The 20,242-nt window shown below is 34.7% G+C and overlaps 4 protein-coding genes across 4 annotated transcripts; 3 read left to right on the forward strand and 1 right to left on the reverse strand.

The window, feature by feature from the left end:
• The first annotated feature begins 5,265 nt into the window (after nt 1-5,265).
• On the forward strand, nt 5,266-12,066 carry LOC125861219 (CBS domain-containing protein CBSX1, chloroplastic-like). Its single transcript, XM_049541167.1, has 8 exons — nt 5,266-5,654; nt 6,553-6,640; nt 6,769-6,833; nt 8,841-8,889; nt 10,511-10,563; nt 10,900-11,015; nt 11,310-11,367; nt 11,474-12,066. Exons 1-8 carry the CDS (start codon nt 5,430-5,432, stop codon nt 11,546-11,548), a joined length of 729 nt encoding a protein of 242 aa, XP_049397124.1. The 5' UTR covers nt 5,266-5,429; the 3' UTR covers nt 11,549-12,066.
• A 13-nt stretch (nt 12,067-12,079) lies between these two features.
• Nucleotides 12,080-13,684, reverse strand: LOC125861200 (scopoletin glucosyltransferase-like). Its single transcript, XM_049541148.1, has one exon. The coding sequence runs from the start codon at nt 13,561-13,563 to the stop codon at nt 12,139-12,141; it is 1,425 nt and encodes a 474-aa protein (XP_049397105.1). The 5' UTR covers nt 13,564-13,684; the 3' UTR covers nt 12,080-12,138.
• Nucleotides 13,685-14,218: 534 nt separating this feature from the next.
• LOC125861210 (scopoletin glucosyltransferase-like) lies at nt 14,219-16,081 on the forward strand. The gene is made up of 2 exons (XM_049541157.1): nt 14,219-14,860; nt 14,939-16,081. Exons 1-2 carry the CDS (start codon nt 14,435-14,437, stop codon nt 15,923-15,925), a joined length of 1,413 nt encoding a protein of 470 aa, XP_049397114.1. The 5' UTR covers nt 14,219-14,434; the 3' UTR covers nt 15,926-16,081.
• A 2,208-nt stretch (nt 16,082-18,289) lies between these two features.
• LOC125861230 (scopoletin glucosyltransferase) lies at nt 18,290-20,109 on the forward strand. The gene has a single exon (XM_049541174.1). The coding sequence runs from the start codon at nt 18,550-18,552 to the stop codon at nt 19,972-19,974; it is 1,425 nt and encodes a 474-aa protein (XP_049397131.1). The 5' UTR covers nt 18,290-18,549; the 3' UTR covers nt 19,975-20,109.
• The last annotated feature ends 133 nt before the right edge of the window (nt 20,110-20,242 follow it).

The following is a 20,242-nucleotide window of genomic DNA, read 5'->3' on the forward strand; positions in this document are numbered from 1 at the left end:
TCAAAATAATTTCGAACCGAACCGAATAATTTATATATTAATAATATGTTAAATTTAATATATAAATATATTTTATAATAATTTTCAAATATAAATATAACCTAGCTCCTAGGCCGCTAGTGACTAGACAACTTTGGATTTTTGCTTTATAATTAACCTTTATTTAAGTAAGTTTAAAATTACAAGATACTATTATAGATACTTTATTAAACAAACGGGAAAATGCATAAATACCCCCCAACCTATTCCCAAAATCCCTGAGACACACTTAACCTTTACTAAGGTCCTATTACCCCCCTGAACTTATTTTATATATAATTTTCTACCCCTTTTCGGCTTATGTGGCACTATCTTGTGGGCCCAGCGTGTGTTGACAATTTTTTAAAGGATAGTGCCACGTAGGCCGAAAAGGGATAGAAAATAACTGAACCATACCGATACTGAAGAGAAACCAATATGATTGGAATGGTTTTAAAAAATCTAATTTCTGTTATATATATATATATATATTATAAAATAACAAGAAAAAATTGAGATGATATAATTTCTAAAAAAATGACCGAACCATACTATTGACACCCCTACATATAATGATAATGAAAATGAATTAAAACTTTTCTCTTATTTTCACGAAATAGTTTACTCTACTCCTATAAATGGTGCATCTAAAAAAAAAACACAACAATATTGTGATTAATCATATTTTTGTCAAAAACAAAATATTATTAGTTTTTTTTTTATCAATTTTAAACAAATTTCACATCGGACAAAATAATTATTCAATTATCTTTGTAATATTTAGAAATTGTTTTTTTTTTTTAAAAAAGTTGGTTATTATCTCTATCCTATTTAAATTATGTACCTAAATTTAAAACTTCAAAATTGATTTTTTTTAAAATTAAATAAATTATTTTTAAAAGGTCAATTATTTAAAATTGAGGTAAATTTGTCCTCGTTCTTAAAACAAGGATACTAACATGATTTAGTAGAAGGAGAAACACAACCTTAAATAATTTTATTGTCATAAAATAAGAATCTCCAACTTTTCGTAATTAAATTTTTTTCATAATTTACTTAAAGACTCCAAGAGTCCAAGTAATAAAAAAAATTAATCTACTCAATTCTTAATATGGATTCTACTTTATATTCATGATTCATTCTTATCTTGAATTATATACACTTTTTTTTATTAATTGAGGTAAACAACCAAAACAATGAAAAATAATATAAACCAATAAATCATTTATAGAAAACGATCCAAGCAAGACACAGTAGCTCCAAGTAATTAAAAAAATCAATCTACTTATTTCCTATTATAGATTCTACTCTATATCCATGATTCATTCTTATCCTAAATAATAATAAATAATATACACTTTTTTTTTTATTAATAGAAGTAAACAGCCAAAGCAATGAAAAAAACACATAAACTAATAAATCATTTATAGAAAAAGATCAAAGCAAGACATATTATGTATTAACATTACATGCATTCAGTAAGAATATATATGTATTTAGATTTTATTTTTTTCTTGTTTTTTATTGATTGTCTGTAATGAAATACTTTTCTAAATTATAACATAAAATTCACTTGCATTATAAATAGATAAATTTTAGAAATCTGCTACAAAATGTACCTCTATTTTCACTAATTATTTGTATAACTTCTACATTCAAATATATTTATAAAGTTATTTTTTACATGCTATTTTTACTTTTAAAAAATATATTAGAGTTTTGACTATTACTATTAGTAAATTGGTTTTATCTTTTATGTATGCTTATTTCAGCATTCGTATCAACATATGCACTAGTATTTTTCACTTTTTTTAACCTAAAAATAATATTTCTTTTTCAATAGAATTTTTTCATACGAATTTTAAAACAAAAAAAAATCATAAAATTTTAAAAGTGAAAATAAAGGTAAAAGTTAATAATGTGAGGATAGATAAATATTTATAAAATTAATGAGAATAATTTGTTCAAGTTGAAGGAATGTAAAATTGAAGGTATAAATATTTTCTACTACTTTTTAAAAAAAATTAAGTTTGTCGATCTCCAATTATAAATTTTCGCTGACCAGATCTATAGGAACTGGACTATCTACAGTCTACTGCTTCACTAATTCACCTTTGGAAGAGATATTATGCATTTTTGAACAAACATCTCATAAATTAGATTTACTTTACTATTCTTTAAAAATATTTATTTTGGTTATGATGTTTGACCAGATTTTTAAAATATACAAATATTTATGTATAGTAACAGAATATATGTCTTGATATTATGCATTTTTGAACAAACATCTCATAAATTAGATTTACTTTACTCTTCTTTAAAAAAATTTATTTTGGTTATGATGTTTGACCAGATTTTTAGAATATGCAAATAATTATGTATAGTAACAGAATATATGTCTTGATATGAGAATTAAGTTTGAATTTTTTTTTTCTCTTGAAGCACAGATTTAAAGTATATTTTAAAATTGGGCAAAGGATCAAAAATACCCCTCAACTTTGTTTTATTAATTGACTATGCCCTTACCGTTAAAGTGAAGTTAATTTTGCCCCTACTGTTACTAATTTCACCATATATACCCCTCATTTGACGGAAAGCCCCAAATCAACTTAAATTAGCCCAATTTCAACTGAAATTACCGAATTATCTATTTTAACCCTTATCCAAATCCGACCCACAATACTAAATGGCAAATAACAACAAACCCCTAACTTCTCATTCTCTCTCAACAACTTGTGCATACATTTGAAGAAATGGGGTTGGAATCAACGGTGAGATTTTCACTTTGTTGATGTTCTTGATGAATATAGAGAGATAGGTTTTCACCAAAAAGTGTAGCAATGTAAAAAGAACCCACCACTACCAAAATGCCCGAACTTATCAAAGATCCACCCATTTTTCCCCCTTTCAATTTTCTCTTCAATCTAATAATGCTTATATATGAAAAAGATTACAACTTTTGGATGAAATCAAAATAATTGCTCCTCGAAAAATATTATGGACAGATCTTGGGTTTTTTTGTGTGTGTTTGGAGTTGAATGAGTTTCTGGTTGGAGAAGGAAGATGGTTTGAGGGAAGTCGACCAGTGGGGTCTATTTGGGTGTTTTTTGGTGACATTTTGGCTGGAGAAAAGAGGCAGTAAAGGGTGGTATGGTTCGCCGGAGTTGGCGTCTGGTTGTGAGGTGGTTTACGAAATTTTTTCCGTTGGAGTAGGCTGGTTTCAGATGGGTTTGGTCGCCGGCCGGAAAGTGGGTGATGGTGGCTGTGGAAACGGAAAAAATGGGATTGTTTAGGGGTGGTTGTTTGGTGGCTGGACAACAACATGGAGATGAGAGGCTGGTCGGAAAAATGGAAAAACAAAGGCTGAAGTTATTGCTTCTTCTCCCCTATTTTCCCTTTGTTCATCCTTTTCAATAATTACAAGCAAATGAGGAATTATTTATCTCCGCTATTTTCCCTTTGTTCATCATTTTCAATAATTACAGGCAAATGAGGAATTGCAAATGAGTATTTGTTTCTTGTTGATTTTTTAGATTGCTTTCTCTTCAGACATTACCTCTTGGGTTAAGTGTCAGAGGGGTCAGGCATGGGTTTAAAAATGGGTAAGGGTCATTTTTTAAGATTTGGGTTAATTTAAGTTGATTTGGGGCTTTCCATAAAATGAGGGGTATATATGGTGAAATTAGTAATGGTAGGGGTAAAACTAACTTCACTTTAACGGTAAGGGCATAGTCAACTAATAAAACAAAGTTAAGGGGTATTTTTGACCCTTTTCCCTTCAAAATTTTAAGTCAAAAGTCATCTTACCAAAACATTGCATTTTTATTACCATGTATAATATGAAACAAAAATTTGGTATGATAATATTTAATTTACAATATGGTATGATAATACAATAACATAAATTTATATAAATAAATCACTAGTTTGAAATAATTACAAACATGATTAAAGAAACTTATATAAAATAAAACTTCTAACCAAATAATCTAATTCCTTAACTTTCTAATAATAAAATAATCATTATTTCAATTTTTTTTTTAATCATACTATACAATTTACTTCCCAAAAGAAATAATCAATAAAACTTATTAGTATTATAATAAGAACATCACTCTACCATGAATAAAAATAAAATTACTTTCAAATAACTAAATAAAATATGATAATTTTGATATATATAACAAAATCACGAAGACAAATGATAAGTGAAAAATAAAATTTTGCTACGTATTTTTTTTTTAAAATGTTATGTAATATATAACCACCTTCACTATGTTACTAAATAGTAAAGATACAATATTACAACTTGTTATTTGAGTTATTCTCAATCAGTGTTTTCAAAAACGTTTTTGGGGCGAGTCTCGAGGGGGCGTACCAAAAACGCTCTGAGGTGTAAATGAAAGATGTAGATCCATAAAACATAAGTCCTTGGTGTAAAAACGTACGCCCAGGCGCTTTTAATTTATTTATTTTCTTTAAATCACATTTTTATTATTGGTGTAGTGATATTTCTCAAATAGTAATTATAATACATTTTTCTTCATTATTGATTATTAATGCTTATCTCAAATAAAAATCATAAATCATTTTATAGATTTACTTTTGTTTTTTTATTAGTAATAAAACTATAAAATTGAATATATATGAGACAATACCTCGTAGATCCGTGGGACTTACGCCTTGTGTCTCGGGGCTTATGCCTCGCCTCACACCCCTGCCTTTTAAAATACTGCTCTCAATCTTCTTATATCTATAGATTAAAAAATAATTAAGTACCATTCATTTATTCAAGAATTATGAGGGTCAACAATGTTAATTAAAGATTTCAACACATAATTTGTGTAAGGTGAGCCCCGAGCATTCTTTTCCAATATGTGAGATGTGGGGATGAAGCTCTGAAGCAGGAGCTAGCCTTCAAAGGCGGGCGGAACTTCACTCTTTTTTAGGAGAGCTGCCTACGTACCTTCTCTTTTCAGCAAAAAAAAAATCAAGTCCCACGTAGTTCACAGTTAGGCGTGTTAAAAACGTAGATTCAAACGCTTAGTACGCAAATCTTACAAACTAAGTTCCATACTTGAGTATCAGGACGTTTTACTAGAGCCTGCCTAGGCAAAGCCCCGAGGCGAATGGGTATGTTACTCCTAATTCCCACCGACCTCCCTGGGCGGTTTGTGAGTAACGGTCACTCTCCCAGACTCACGGCGTTATAAGAAAAGTAAAGGGAACTCTCACACGCAACGCTTTTTATTCCGCTGTCGAACAGTGACTCTTCTTTCCTCACGATTCTTTTCCTTCTTCACATTAATTAAGGAGGCTTACCAAACACGATTTCCGCGCAATATTTTCTCTTTGAATGAATCAGATCAACGACTCTGCAACAATACCAACATTTTCATCCTTCAATTCCAATGGAGTCCGTTCTCAATTTCAACTCAATTTCTCCGTTTTGCGTACTTAACTATCGCCTTTTTCCGACCACGTTCTCTTGCTCGGCCCGTCCACTTTCAGGAGATCCATCCGTTGCTAAATCTCGCCGATGTTTATCTCAACAGAAACTTTCTCGATCTCTTCCTCCGGCGTCTCTTCCTTCAACCTCCGCTAATGCCGCTGCTTCTACTTCAAATTCTCAGTCTGTAAGTGGATGTCTTACTATTCGTTGTTAAGTTTTTTTTTTTTTCTCTTAGTTATGTTTCAGATTTACCAGAGAATGTCTCCGTTTTGGTCGCCAAGATTATATCAGACGCGTTTATTGTTAATATTAACCAATTGTTTTTAATCGAGCGATCCAAGTAACTTGAGTTACCTCTCTGTTACATACCTGGTTTGCAGGTTTTTTCTCTAAGAAAACTAATCGTTCTATGTTTCAGAATTTAAATTTTGAGAGTGAAACAAGTTTTTCTTGATTAGATTTTTTGGTGTATGCCTTTTAAAATATTTTAAGTTAACCTTTGCAATTTATTGGACTTATTTTATTTCAAGAAACTTATAACTTCTATGTCCAAATTCAGAAGTTTGAATCTCAAAATTCCTTGAATCTTGAAATTTCAATAGTGCCACATAAATTGACAGTATATTAGATATTATTCATGGCTGAGTTTCCCGTTGATTGAGTAGAACTATGGTGTTAAGGTATTTGAGTACTGTGAATAACAATAATTAACACTTGGTGCAACACTCACATGGTATGATTTAGTATGCTACATCACATGTCTAGCTTGATTTCCAATAATTAATGCTTTCAATACTCATACTATGATTTGGTATGCTGCACCATATGTTTAGCTTTTGTATGAACTTTGTATTTTTTTCATTGATATATAACAAGCTAAATTTAACCAAATATTGAAACATGCCACATTACACATCAACGTGTACAAAGATGGTCAAGAGTAGGAGGAGAGGGGGGTCAGGATAGAGGTAGAAGAACTGCTTTGATGTTAACCCATCCTTATTTTGCTAGTTTTTTTGGTCGGAGATTTTTCTCCAATTTTGTGATTTGCTCAACCTATTGAGTTACTTTTGACTTTTCAGCCAAGCGATGGACATTACTCAGTTGGTGACTTTATGACTAGGAAAGAAGATTTACATGTAGTAAAAACTACAACTAAAGTTGGTGAAGGTACTTCTGGATTTGCTTCCCTGGTTTTTAAAGTTTATAGACACATATGGAAAATATTTTTTTGATAACTTTAACTGTAAACATGCTCATAATTCTGTTTTCCTTTATTTCTGCAATTTGATCTGCAGCCCTTGAGATGCTTGTGGAAAAAAGAGTTACTGGGCTTCCTGTAGTTGATGATGACTGGAAATTGGTAATTCCTCTTAATTTACTTCCATAGGTTTTTGGAAAGATGTATGTTAATAGCTTACATAGTCTATATCTTCCATGTGTGGAATGATGAGTATTTTAATAGATGTATGTTTGTTGCAATGTTTTGTAAATTGATTCCATGAGCTCTGGGAGAATATCAATTTTGCTCCATGATTGCATTAAGATATTCTGCAAAAAAGTAAAGTCTGATCTTTGTGGGTGAAAAGTACTAGCAAGGGATCACTATTATGTGAAAGGTTTTACCTCTTTTTTTTTTTTTTTTTTTGATGACAAGGGAAACCCGCAGCCGCTACCCTTTGGGTGCGCATAGGGTAAAACCCCGCTCCTATGCAATAGCTCGCAAACCACATAGGAGAGGTAACCCGCACTAGGCAAGTCCGGTGCGACGAGCTCGACCCAGAAGGCAAACCCCTTGCTTTCGCTGGCAAGGGGTTTCAAACTTGAGACCTCCACCATGGAAGTCCCAAGCCTTATTTTATATGTCCTTATTTTGGGGCATTTGGAAATCATCTTCACATTTGGCTTCTTACATGAAGAGGTGCGAGGGAAGTTTATTCCTGCAATTGAGATGATACCTTGTGCCAGGTGGCCTCTTCACTGGGACAAGTGTAAGCTGAATGTTAACAATTTGCAACATGCAGTTTCATGTTAGCCATGTTGTTAAAGAAGCAATGAGCCGAGGGCGGGGGCAGTCTTCTGATTAGTCAATCCAAGAAATGCCATATGGCCAGTCCAATGGGAGTTCTGTTGACTTCTCTAATCTGACTTTGGTATTGTTCAAACTGTTTAAGCAACTTAATCCCTAGATAAAATGTGAGAGATTTCTGGAGGCTCCCCTCTGTAAGACACTTCATTTATCACCTTAGTGTTCTGACCTGGGCTCTCCGCTTCTCCCCAGTTCCTTTTAAACAGGTGCTTTCCTGGTATGTGAAATCCTACTACTAATTGGAACTACCAGGATATTATTACGATCATCAAAATAGTTCAGATATGTCTTACTAGTTAGGCTCACAAATATCTAGTTGCAATAGCTGGAAGAGGACGGGGTTTGGGCTTGGGAGAGAGAAGCTTTGTGGTGGATTGGTAGGAAGGCAAGAGTTGGGGTATGTATCCTTTTCTTTTCCGGGCTTGGTGAAATATATCCATGTTATAATAAAAATCTTTTTGGGTGAGACATGCAAAATTTTACCTACCGATAACAGTGTCTCAGTAGTAATTTAAACTAGTACGAGAGGCACTGTTGATTCACATAAATTGGTCATCGCGCTTGGTTGAAGAGGCAATGCTGTAAAGCTACTGCGGTTTGCGGTTAGATTGTAGCTAAACTTCTCTAAGTCAAGAGTCCAGATGAGATGTGATGTATGCACTTCAGCACTTGTCGTCTGCTGTCTGACCCATAGCAGGTACCTCCAGCCCCAAGGGCACATGTTGTTGTCTAAGTTATTGTAACGTAAGTGTTGTTTTGATCGCCTTGAAGTACAATTTCGGGTTGAGTTGCAGGTAAAATTATTTGCAAACAACAGGGTATTTGTAAGTGGCAGAGTGTTGTTGCTGCCTTGATCCACTGAGATCAAGTTGTGCTGAGATTAAGGTCGTTGGCGCTTCGATGCATAAGAAGTATGTAATCATATACGACAATATTGCAACGAGAAATGTCTTCTCTTGAAATCCATGCAGAGTATAGAGCATAATTAGAGTAGAAAGATCCATATGAGTGATACTAACTAGTTTGAATTAAGGTTCAGCCACGTTGGTACGCTTTACTGTAGGTCCATTATTCTTTAGGAGTCTTTTATTGTAGTTGTAGTATGATTTCTCTCATCATTTATATTAGACAACTTGTCTTGCATGTGACAGCTATCCTGATCTTTTTGTTTTTAGAAGAAAATTCTCTCTCTTGCTTCTTTTTTTAATTTTTATTTTCTGTAAATGCTCTCTTTTAGATCAAGTTATAAATGCACTGACAGAAGGTGCGACATTGTTGCAGGTTGGCGTTGTTTCTGATTATGACCTACTGGCACTTGACTCTATATCAGGTATGATTGAGGTTTTCTGGACAAATTTATACTTTTGCAACCTCATTACTCTTCTGGGAACTTTTCTCAAAATGCTGTATTCTGGTCCCAAGCATGTTTCTGAGTGATGCTCATGAGCAATATTAAAGTAGCTATGATGGGGGCAGCGTTCTTAACATGGAATGTGTAAATTTCTCAATGTCATATTGTTCTCATTTTTAAAATCTCAAGGATGATATTTATACTTCATTATTCTATTCACAGAGCTGTCAAAGTTGTGAATGAATTGTTGAATATTATGAATAAAAAAATTGAGTCTTAATAGGAGCTAGGAATCCAGAAGCCTGCTTTTCTTAAGTCTACTCTCTCATGCTCTTTTGAGACCAAGCTTTTACCAGGGAACTGAATGCTTAAGTATAAGGAATGAAGGAAAAGGAGTAGGACTAGGATCAGGAGGTCTAATCAACGGAGGCAAGCAGGCAAAGGAATGGATGCTAGGAATGCTCTTTTTCCCTATTTCTGGTTAGGTCACATAACATTCTGCTGAGACTGCATGATTGATATGTGACTTCTGAATTTTTAACGAGGCACGTAACGTTAAACAAGCAAGGGTCTCTTCTTCTTGTTTAATGGGGAATCTAAAATCTGGACAGATTCCCTGGGGAAGGGGCTGAGATGAGTAATACCTATGTAGTGCTTTGAGACTATAATAATCAAGCAATACCATCAAGGGTTGGTTGCTAAAGAAGCAAAGCTGTCGGATTTCTCTGTATTCTGGGGCACTCTACTGTACAATTGCATATGCCTCTAATGTATAAGTAACATGAAAATTCTTTATTGTCTTGACAATTTCTACAAATAGAAGCGTTATTTGAACAGAATATTTACCTTATTGATCAAGTATTCCACAGATAGCTCAGAAATAGCTCCCAGAAGGTACAGCAGGAAGCTTTTGTAATCAAAATGTCCTTTTGCAGTAGTGCTTTATTAAATGCATCAGCCAGACATTTTCTTAAATTAGTTGACACCTGCCTTAATGATGATAGAGGTTCAGATTCAATATTGTTTGTAGTCGATGTTGAATCTGAAAAAAAAAACATTGTTTGTAGTCTTGCTGAGCTACACCTTTCAAATTCAGCTGACAAATTTACTAAAGAAAAAAATTGAAAGATATAACACTCTTCACATATGAATGAAAATCGCAGGCAGGATACCTTATCCAATAAATCTTTTACCAGCAATAGGACATCGAGTTTTCTGCCTTTAGAAGCCAAAAAAAAAAAATGAAGAAGGAAAATAAGAAAAGAAAAGGAGAAATAGGGAGAGGAGGAGGGCTAAGAGAAGCAGGAAAAAGATCAGGCACGGTTCCTATTTCGTGAGTAAATCTGCTTTGACTACTTGAGAACTTTGAGATCTAGGTTAGCTTTTAATTATGCGCATAAACTGTTTCCCCGAATGACTGATGAGTGAGAGAGATATAGTAACCAGTTTGACTTTTGATGAATGTGTGGTTACTGTTTCTTTGTATGCTTCCTTAAATTGTTGAACCCTTGTTAAAAGTATAATTTATCCTCCATTGGTAGAAGTTGCACCTCAGTTCCTCTTTCTTCTATTTTCATATATATTTCATGTTCTTACTCAGGAGCTGGCCAAGCTGACACAAATCTGTTTCCTGATGTTGATAGTACTTGGAAGGTATGTTATAGTCTTTTGTTCTAATAGTGGATGCCAAATTTCGATAACATGCTAGGATATAGTTTTTGGCGAGTGATAGATATTACAAGCCAGTGTTCACTTATGAGTTTGGCTCTCATTTCGAGGGTGGAATTAGGATTACACCCACGTATTAGAATATTCTAAGATAATTCTTTCTCTCTCAACAAAGAAAAAAAAATACTGAAAAGAGCTTTCTGGATATTACTTTAAATACATGTCATTTGTAGTGGACAAGGAAATTCTTAGTCCATGAATTATGTTTAGTTTCCATCTTTATCTTGTTAAGTATCTTGCTTTGATTCTGTGATTTTGTAGACATTCAATGAGGTTCAAAAGCTACTGAGCAAAACTAATGGAAAAGTTGTTGGTGATGTCATGACACCGAGTCCATTGTCCGTCTGTGAAAACACCAACCTTGAAGATGCTGCGAGGTAATTAAACAAGCTTTTGGTCAGCTTATTTATATTATAAGCTGTTACAAGATTCCAATTAGCTAGTGCTTTTGGTAACCTTCAAATTCTTTTTAATGCCTATTTCTGTTTTATACCTATCCATTTGGGAAGGCTGCAAGAAACTTGTTATGTAAGGCAGAGAATTCTCACTGATCTTTTTCTGCTGCTGCTTGACTATAATATACACTTGCTTATCACCTAATGAGAATCTGTATTATTCATTCAGCAATTTAACTGTAAAGTTGCCTTCATGAGATATTCTGCTGATTATAGGTTATTGCTCCAAACGAAATACCGTCGACTACCAGTTGTAGATGTTGATGGTAAACTGGTAATTTGCCCTCTCGTTCTCTTTTCTTGTTTTTTTTTCTTTTTTTTAACTGAATTTGTCAGCATCGTGTAATCTCTGATGAAGCCCTGTTCGCTGAAATGTGAAGGTTGGGATTATCACAAGGGGCAATGTTGTTAGAGCTGCTCTTCAAATAAAACGCTCTACTGACAATACCCACTGACACTTGGGTTCCAGTGCGAATTGTTTGTTCATGTCAAGCCATGATGCTGCTGTATTATAATATATATTTACTCTTCCATTCTTTTGTCCTTGGCTTCCTACTGTACCAAGTGTGGCATCATTGGGAGAAGGGGAAGCAAGGGATTATATTGCCCCAGTACCTGCTGGTAAGTATAAACGTGATGCTTGTGAGCTCGAAATCCAAGAAAGATGGTACAGAGTCTAAACTCTCTGTGTAGCAAACATTTGATAAAAGGTGGGTCCCCCATAAGGATGGTACCCAGGTGCCCGACACTACCATTGGTTAGTTCTCAAACTTGTGATAGTATGAGAACCTAAACGATATTCTACGTAATGCAATATAATTTGTAAGGAAACTCAAGAGTTTGACCGCTCGAGACTCCATTGCTGCGTTTATTGTGCAATGGCAAAATTAGATTTTATGGTTTAATTTGGTGTGAAGATATTTCTACTTGTTGTACACTTAAATATAAATATATGTAACACGTAAGACTTCTCGCATGCTATCTTTATTTGCTCTCATCTTTTTTTAGACATATAGTAGTGGAGTTATAGGAATAAATGGTTTACTCAGTTACTTGTGGAAATATATGCACTTATATCTTGCAGTAAATCAGTCAAACCAGTGTAAGATGAGCCTCCTTCTTCAACTGCCTGCCTTGCCATTTTCGTGTACGCTTTAGCTCTGCTTCTGAATCCTTCTGCTTCTTCACCCACAAGGACTTTCTTTATTGCCTCGGTTATTGCTTCTCTTTTCACTCCCTCGCTATCTATTCTCTTCCATTGTACTGAACCAACGCCAACCCCAGTTCTCAAAACCTCAATCACCAACTTTTCGTTGTAGAATTGCTCACCAAACACGGGCCATGTGACCATTGGCAACCCTGCTGATATTCCTTCAAGGGTCGAATTCCAACCACAATGAGTGACAAAAGCTCCCACAGCTTCGTGATCAAGAATTAGCAGTTGGGGTGCCCATCCTCTTATTATTAAGCCTTTTTCTTTTGTTCTTTCCTTGAATCCTTCAGGCAGGCACTCTTCGTTATCTGGTCTTACAACCCAAATGAATTCTTGTCCAGAAGCTTCAATTCCCATAGCAAGCTCTTCCATTTGTGAAGCAGTGAAAATGGCAACACTCCCAAAACATACGTAAACGATGGAACTGGATTTCTTCGAATCAAGCCATTTCATGCACTCATGCTTATCGATAGAGGAGTTCTTCCCTCTTTCAGCTTTATCTTCAATGTCCCTGTTACACAACGAGAGTGGGCCAATAGCCCAGGTTTTTCTACTCAGAACATTGGTGTAATATTCAACATAATCTGGTTCGAGCTCATAGAAGCTATTGAAGATAACTCCGTAGCCCTTTAAACCGGACTCCCTGAGTTCTTTTATCATCGGGGACATATCTTTCTCTTCCTCAATTCGATCGAATGGGGTCAGTTGTGTTCTGGTCAGCTTGATTTGGTGAGGCAAATTCGGTATAACAAAAGCATCAGAATCAGAGGATACATTCATGAAAGGCTTATAACGTGTGACACTATCAGTGACACAAAGTGCAAAGTAGCTTGTCCCATGAAAAACCAATCTTGGAATGTTAAATTTGGCTGCACTGTCATATGTCCAAGGAAGGAACATATCAGAAACAAGACAGCTGGGGCGGCATTCTTGAAGAAGCTGCTCGAATGGTTCTTTCATCATAGTTGTAGCCATGGTGAAGTTGTTTAGCAATTCATCAGTAGGGATGAGATCAAGACGCTCACATCCTTCAGGCAAGCCATTTTCAACAGCTTGGAATTTGATCAAACGGATGTCTATTTCATTTCCTTCTTGCTTGTTTCTTTGAATAGCTTTAGAGAAAACAGATTGATTGAGAGGAGTGGTGATTATGGTGGCCTTAACACCACGAGAAACCACGAGCTTAGCCATGTCAAGTGTAGGAATCATGTGGCCATGAGCCATCAGGGGAAAGAAGAAAAAATGGAGCTGATCCATATGCTAAAACTTGGAAGAAACAAAGGTGTTGCATAAGAAACTAGATAGCAATGTAAAGCTCGTTAATTGCTTTCAAGTCCTGTCTTAGACGATTGGAAACTAGTTTTTGACTTTTCATTTCAAAGCGATATGAGACGCACATTTCTTGGGGAAAATAGTACATTGAATAGTCATATGCAATCAACCAAAATGGGGCTATGGATTAGGGGCCTAGCCAAGTCAGTGGAAGGATAAAGACTGCTTTCAAAATCAGGTCATCGATCAATAATGCGACTTGTAGAAGATTCCCTCCCAACAAGGATAAAGCTCAGCATTTCTCTAATTTGAATTGGAAGTTGACTTTTACTCCTCCAAATTAGATATTGAATCTTCTTAGCTTTTTTATGTTTCAAATTTTTTTTATACTTTGAATCTCATTGTGAAAATTCTAATTCCGCCACTGGGCTAGGAAGGGGTTGTTTATATTTTGAACCTCATTGTGAAAATTCTAATTTCGTTACAAGACTAGAGAGGGGTGAAGACAGGCGTTTTATGTGAAAACGCAAGTCATGATAAATGTGCTAATTGCCTTATTAAGTGAAGGACCAAGATGTAAGTATCATGCAAGATGGTCTTTTGCTGTCAATTAAGACTTGTTTTTTTAGAAAAAAGACAAAATAATCTCTATAGTAGAAGAGAAATTTGACTTGACACGAAATTTAAGAAAGAAAAACGTCTATCTTCTGTGTTCTAGCTAAGTTTCTTTCATTCCAGAGAGTTCTTTCATGTTCTAGAGAACCTTTGAAGTAGTTTACTATAAAACAATCAATTTCTCTTTACATTTCTCGCACAAATTGTTATATTAAACCACTCACACCAAGTGTATGTGAAAATGGTTGTAATGGCTGATGAGCAGCTCCATATTTTTTTCTTTCCAATGATGGCGCACGGTCACATAATTCCTACCTTGGACATGGCCAAGTTGTTCGTTTCACATGGTGCAAAGGCAACTATTATAACCACTCCTCTGAACTTACCCATCTTCATACAATCCATTGAAAAACTCAAACACTTGGGGCTGGAAATTTACGTCAAAGCCATCAGATTCCCTGCAGTGGAAGCTGGTTTGCCTGAAGGATGTGAAAGAATGGATCAATTGAATTCTTATGATTTGGTCCCCAAATTCTTCAAGGCCACCACCATGCTTCAAGAACAACTAGAGCTACTACTCCATGAATGTCAACCCAACGCTCTCGTTGCTGACATGTTCTTCCCCTGGGCTACAGAATCTGCTGCCAAATTTGATATCCCAAGATTGGTATTAGTCGATTTCATTTATTGTAACGCTTCCCACCCCATTGTCATCTATACTTAAAGATTAAGTTTAATTTTACAGGTATTTCATGGGATGGGCTTCTTTGCGCTTTGTGCTTCGGAGAACCTTAGGAACTACAAGCCTCAGAAGAATGTGTGTTCAGATACTGAACCTTTCGTTGTCCCGAATCTTCCTCACAAGGTAAAGCTCACAAGGATGAAATTAGCTCCGTATGATCGAGAAGAAACAGAAATGACTAAGTTTATTGAACAAGTGAAGGAATCCGAGTCAACAAGTTTAGGGGTCATTGTTAATAGCTTCTATGAGCTTGAACCAGATTATGCTGATTATTACAGAAAGGTTTTGGGTAAAAGAGCATGGCACATTGGACCCATTTTGCTCTGCAACAGAAAAAACGAAGAAAAATTTCATAAAAGCGTCGACCACAAACAACATGAGTGCTTGCAATGGCTGGACACGAAGAAACATAATTCAGTAATCTATGTTTGTTTCGGGAGCATGTCTAACTTTACTGATTCCCAAATTGAAGAAATTGCACTAGGCCTTGAAGCTTCAGAGCAAGAATTCATATGGGTAGTTAGGAAAGGCAAGATTCCAGAAGGATTCGAAGAACGAACAAAAGAAAAAGGATTAATCATAAGAGGGTGGGCACCCCAAGTGCTAATTCTTGATCACGAGGCTATAGGAGCTTTTGTGACTCACTGTGGATGGAATTCAACGCTTGAAAGCGTATCAGCAGGGGTTCCATTGGTGACTTGGCCTATGTTTGCAGAGCAATTCTTCAATGAGCAATTGATAACTAAAGTACTAAAAATTGGAGTAGCAGTTGGGGCAGAGGAATGGAGCATAGTGGTGGATAATGTGAAAAGTGAAGCAATTACAAAGGCAGTGAAGCGTGTAATGGTTGGGGAAGAATCAAAGGAAATGAGGAGGAGAGCAAAAGAAGTCAAGAAAATGGCAAACAAGGCTGTTGAAGAAGGTGGATCATCTTACAGTGATTTGAATGCACTGTTTCAAGAACTAAGAACCATTAATTTGCACATATAAAATGGTTTTATCAATGGTTTAATTTTGCATATTTGGTTTGTGTTCGAAGATATCGAATGAGCTTTTGGTATCGAAACCATGTAATACCGAAAATTTGTTATATGTGGTGCGAGGTCAATTGAGCGAACTAACTTTGAACCACACGTCCGTTATACCGCCTTTTTTTTTTTTTTTGTTTTATGTTTCTATATTTTTATATAATTAATTTCTTATTTTATAAGAAAATGATCTTCACTAAATAATACTATTATTATTTCTAAAATGACCATACAAAAATTGCTAACGTTCTATTTACTTTTTCTTTAGTTGAGTGTCTGAAATCAATGGGCTAAGAAATTTTGTTGTTTTAACGGTGTCTAAAATATTTTATTTAATTATTTAAAAATATCATTTTACTTATATATATACGATGTTATTTTTTGACGAAAGATATCCGCTTAAACATAGCTTAGTATAACTCCGCCCTGGTTAGTATTGTCATTTCATCCGAAGTATTTATCGAATGAATTTTGGCATTTTGCTAAGTTTTTGTCTATTTTTGAGGTTAGTGCAATTTTTAGTGGTGTGACTTCTGGAATTTAATTTAGAATTTTCTTTTGTTTTTGCTTAACTTTTAAAAAAAATTTAAGTTTCAAAATCGATCAAAAAATCATTTTAGATTCGAGTTATAGATCAGGAGAAATAATTTTTGTCACTAACCCTACTTTAGTAAGATAAATTTTAGTCATCACATGACATTTATTGGAGGCACGTTTATGTTTGGTTGATTACCTTTCTTCTACGTATTGCTTCAATAACTCATTCTATTAATTTGTTGCCGAACTCTTCAATGAAGATTTTAGAGTATTTAATTTCCTTTTTTTGTCATCCACTCATCACTCCAATCTGGTCATCCCACCTAAGGTATCTTAATTAATACTCCTTTCGTGGTTCATTTTGAACTTTGCATTTTTTTTTAAATAAAAAATTAATATAAATATTTTACTACTCCTATTTTCAACGTTAAAAGTCTATAGACTATACTCCAATGCTAGCTCAATAATAGAGTACTTCTCAACTCCAAGGTGTCTTCATATCTTTTCCCCTCCATTTAATTTTTACAAATTAAGAGTTCATCAAATTGACTATTGCGAAGCGATTTGCGAAATAGGACAACTAAAAGTAAATACTGAGAGTATGTTTTTTTCTATACTATCCTTAGTATTAAATAGTTACATTAAAATAGTGATAGTTAAATTTAGAGTTAAAAAATTCACTAATAATGTTAGCTTACTATTATATATCTCTAATTAAAACTTTTTAAGAATATATCAGATCAATATGAGTTAAATAATATAAAAAGATAAAGGAGTCGTAAACGCATAGAAAGAAGTTATTAACTCCAAGGTCTAGGTCAATAAATCAAATTCTATTTTATTTTTGATAGGATTACGAGCATTTGTACGAACCCTTCGTTACGATTGAGTCGTCAATTAATTTTGTTGGGGTTCACAAGTTAATATACATATATATTTAATTAATTTTCTAGTACAAATATAAAAATTTATGAATAATTTACACCTATGTGGTCACCACCACTTTCTCAACTATTCCGGCAAAATCAAATGATAATTATCGGTTCCTACTACAATAATTTAGCAGCTAATGAACAAAATGCATCTCGCCATCTTCTAGATGATTTGTAAAACGGTACATACTACTTCTTTTTGCCCAATAGTAATTGTCCACTATTGACTCGGAATAAGGATTACTAATAATAATTGTTCACAGTTGAGTTGGATCAATGATTAAGAAGCAGTAAATGATAAGAGTCATTTTATCAAATCACCCTTATTAAATAGTCTTTATAGCAAAGGTAAAATATTTCCGGTATGCCGCTCTGTCATTGTCTAATTTTTGGAAGGATTGTGGGATAGCCTTCCACTCGGACTTGAGATCACATAACATATTAAATTATTCATTAATTTCATAAATTAATATTATTAGACATTAATATAGCAGACAAATAAAGATAGGTGGAGGAGTAGTATCCAATGTCTCAATCGAACTGACTCGCTCATACTTTTAAACAATGTTTTCGTCTTTGAACAAAACACCCCTCTTAAATTAAGGTAAATGAAGGAAAAATTGTGTTTCACTTGACTTGTGACGGAAGGGCATATGTCACCTGTTTCTGCAATTGGTCTTGCTACAATGCTCTCTTCTGTAAGTTTGCATCTCAAGAAATTGGGTATTTCCACACCCTGGACCCCACTACTGCTCATTGATAAGGCAAGTTATTCCGATTTAAATTTTGAAATTAAATATATCTCATGTTTGATTATAGGTATTTGTTAAAATCGATATATGTTATAGTCAATAAAAAAAAATTATAATCATGAAATTAAATATTCCGATCTTAAATCAACCAAACCGCTACGAGTAGTTTGGTTTTGCCTGTTAAATCAACCACGTGAGTGCTTACGTTACGTCTCTACCTCCAACTTGAATAACAAGTTAGTCTTATATGCAACTTCAACGAAAGTCACTAATAATTCCACGTATATATAAAGTGACACTCATGCAATTAGAACTTAAAATAACCATACTTTCCATTTCTTTGTTTCATTCAAGCATTTTCACAAATGGGTCAGCTACATTTTTTTTTCTTTCCCATGATGGCTCAAGGCCACATGATACCAACACTTGACATGGCCAAGCTTGTTGCTTCTCGTGGTGTTAAGGCTACTATAATCACAACACCTCTCAATGAATCTGTTTTCTCTAAAGCTATTGAGAGAAACAAGCATTTGGGTATCGAAATCGATATCCGCTTGCTAAAATTCCCAGCTAAGGAGAATGATTTGCCTGAAGATTGTGAGCGTCTTGATCTTATTCCTTCTGATGACAAACTCCCAAACTTCTTAAAAGCTGCAGCTATGATGAAAGATGAATTTGAGCAGCTTATTGAAGAATGTCGCCCAAATTGTCTTGTTTCTGATATGTTCCTTCCTTGGACAACTGATAGTGCAGCCAAATTTGACATTCCGAGAATTGTTTTCCATGGCACTAGTTACTTTGCCCTTTGTGTTGTTGATAGCATCAGGCGTAATAAGCCTTTCAAGAATGTGACATCTGATACTGAAACTTTTGTTGTACCGGATTTGCCTCATGAAATTAAGCTCACTAGAACACAATTATCACCGTTTGAGCAATCGGATGAAGAGACAGGTATGACTCCCATGATTAAAGCTGTTAGGGAATCGGATGCAAAGAGCTATGGAGTTATCTTCAATAGCTTTTATGAGCTTGAATCAGATTATGTTGAACATTACACTAAGGTTGTGGGTAGAAAAAACTGGGCTATTGGCCCGCTTTCGTTGTGTAACAGGGACATTGAAGATAAAGCTGAAAGAGGGAGGAAATCATCTATCGATGAACACGAGTGCTTGAAATGGCTTGATTCGAAGAAATCAAGTTCCATTGTTTACGTTTGTTTTGGAAGTACAGCAGATTTCACTACAGCACAGATGCAAGAACTTGCTATGGGACTAGAAGCTTCTGGACAGGATTTCATTTGGGTTATTAGAACAGGCAATGAAGATTGGCTGCCTGAAGGATTCGAGGAAAGAACAAAAGAAAACGGTTTAATCATAAGAGGATGGGCACCCCAAGTGCTGATTCTTGATCACGAAGCTATTGGAGCTTTCGTTACTCATTGTGGATGGAATTCGACACTGGAAGGAATATCAGCAGGGGTGCCAATGGTGACATGGCCAGTATTTGCGGAGCAATTTTGCAATGAGAAGTTGGTGACTGAGGTAATGAGAACTGGAGCTGGCGTTGGTTCGGTGCAATGGAAAAGAACAGCTAGTGAAGGAGTGAAAAGGGAAGCAATAGCAAAGGCGATAAAGAGAGTAATGGCGAGTGAAGAAGCAGAGGGATTCAGAAGCAGAGCAAAAGAGTATAAGGAAATGGCAAGAGAAGCTATTGAAGAAGGAGGATCATCTTACAATGGATGGGCTACTTTGCTACAAGATATAAGTTCATATACTTCCACAGCTCAATAAGTAGTGATTCAAAAAAAAACATGTATGTTTCTATATTATGTGTGTGTACGTTTTCTGTTTTGCTGATTTGATCATTACCTTTTGTCACTTCTTCTACTAATAATTAATGACTTCAAAAAGAATATTTCAACCCAAGATCAGTCATCTCGAAATCAACGTTAAAACTTTTGTCACACGTCATATTATTCACAAACACGAAGATGATGTATGTACTATGGTAGTAAAACAAACTACAACTCTTCTTGACTAATTGCTCCAAAGTCGTGTA

This window comes from Solanum stenotomum, chromosome 1 (genome assembly GCF_019186545.1).
Source record: "Solanum stenotomum isolate F172 chromosome 1, ASM1918654v1, whole genome shotgun sequence".
NCBI lineage: Eukaryota > Viridiplantae > Streptophyta > Magnoliopsida > Solanales > Solanaceae > Solanum > Solanum stenotomum.

Excerpts from the sequence above, each read along its gene's own strand:
- LOC125861219 (XM_049541167.1), top strand. The coding sequence starts at position 5,430 with ATGGAGTCCGTTCTCAATTTCAACTCAATTTCTCCGTTTTGCGTACTT. Across the intron at positions 8,890-10,510 it reads GGCACTTGACTCTATATCAG|GAGCTGGCCAAGCTGACACA; the intron begins GTATGATTGAGG and ends GTTCTTACTCAG. Across the intron at positions 11,016-11,309 it reads AACCTTGAAGATGCTGCGAG|GTTATTGCTCCAAACGAAAT; the intron begins GTAATTAAACAA and ends TGCTGATTATAG.
- LOC125861210 (XM_049541157.1), top strand. The coding sequence starts at position 14,435 with ATGGTTGTAATGGCTGATGAGCAGCTCCATATTTTTTTCTTTCCAATG. Across the intron at positions 14,861-14,938 it reads AATTTGATATCCCAAGATTG|GTATTTCATGGGATGGGCTT; the intron begins GTATTAGTCGAT and ends TTAATTTTACAG.
- LOC125861230 (XM_049541174.1), top strand. The coding sequence starts at position 18,550 with ATGGGTCAGCTACATTTTTTTTTCTTTCCCATGATGGCTCAAGGCCAC.
- LOC125861200 (XM_049541148.1), bottom strand. The coding sequence starts at position 13,563 with ATGGATCAGCTCCATTTTTTCTTCTTTCCCCTGATGGCTCATGGCCAC.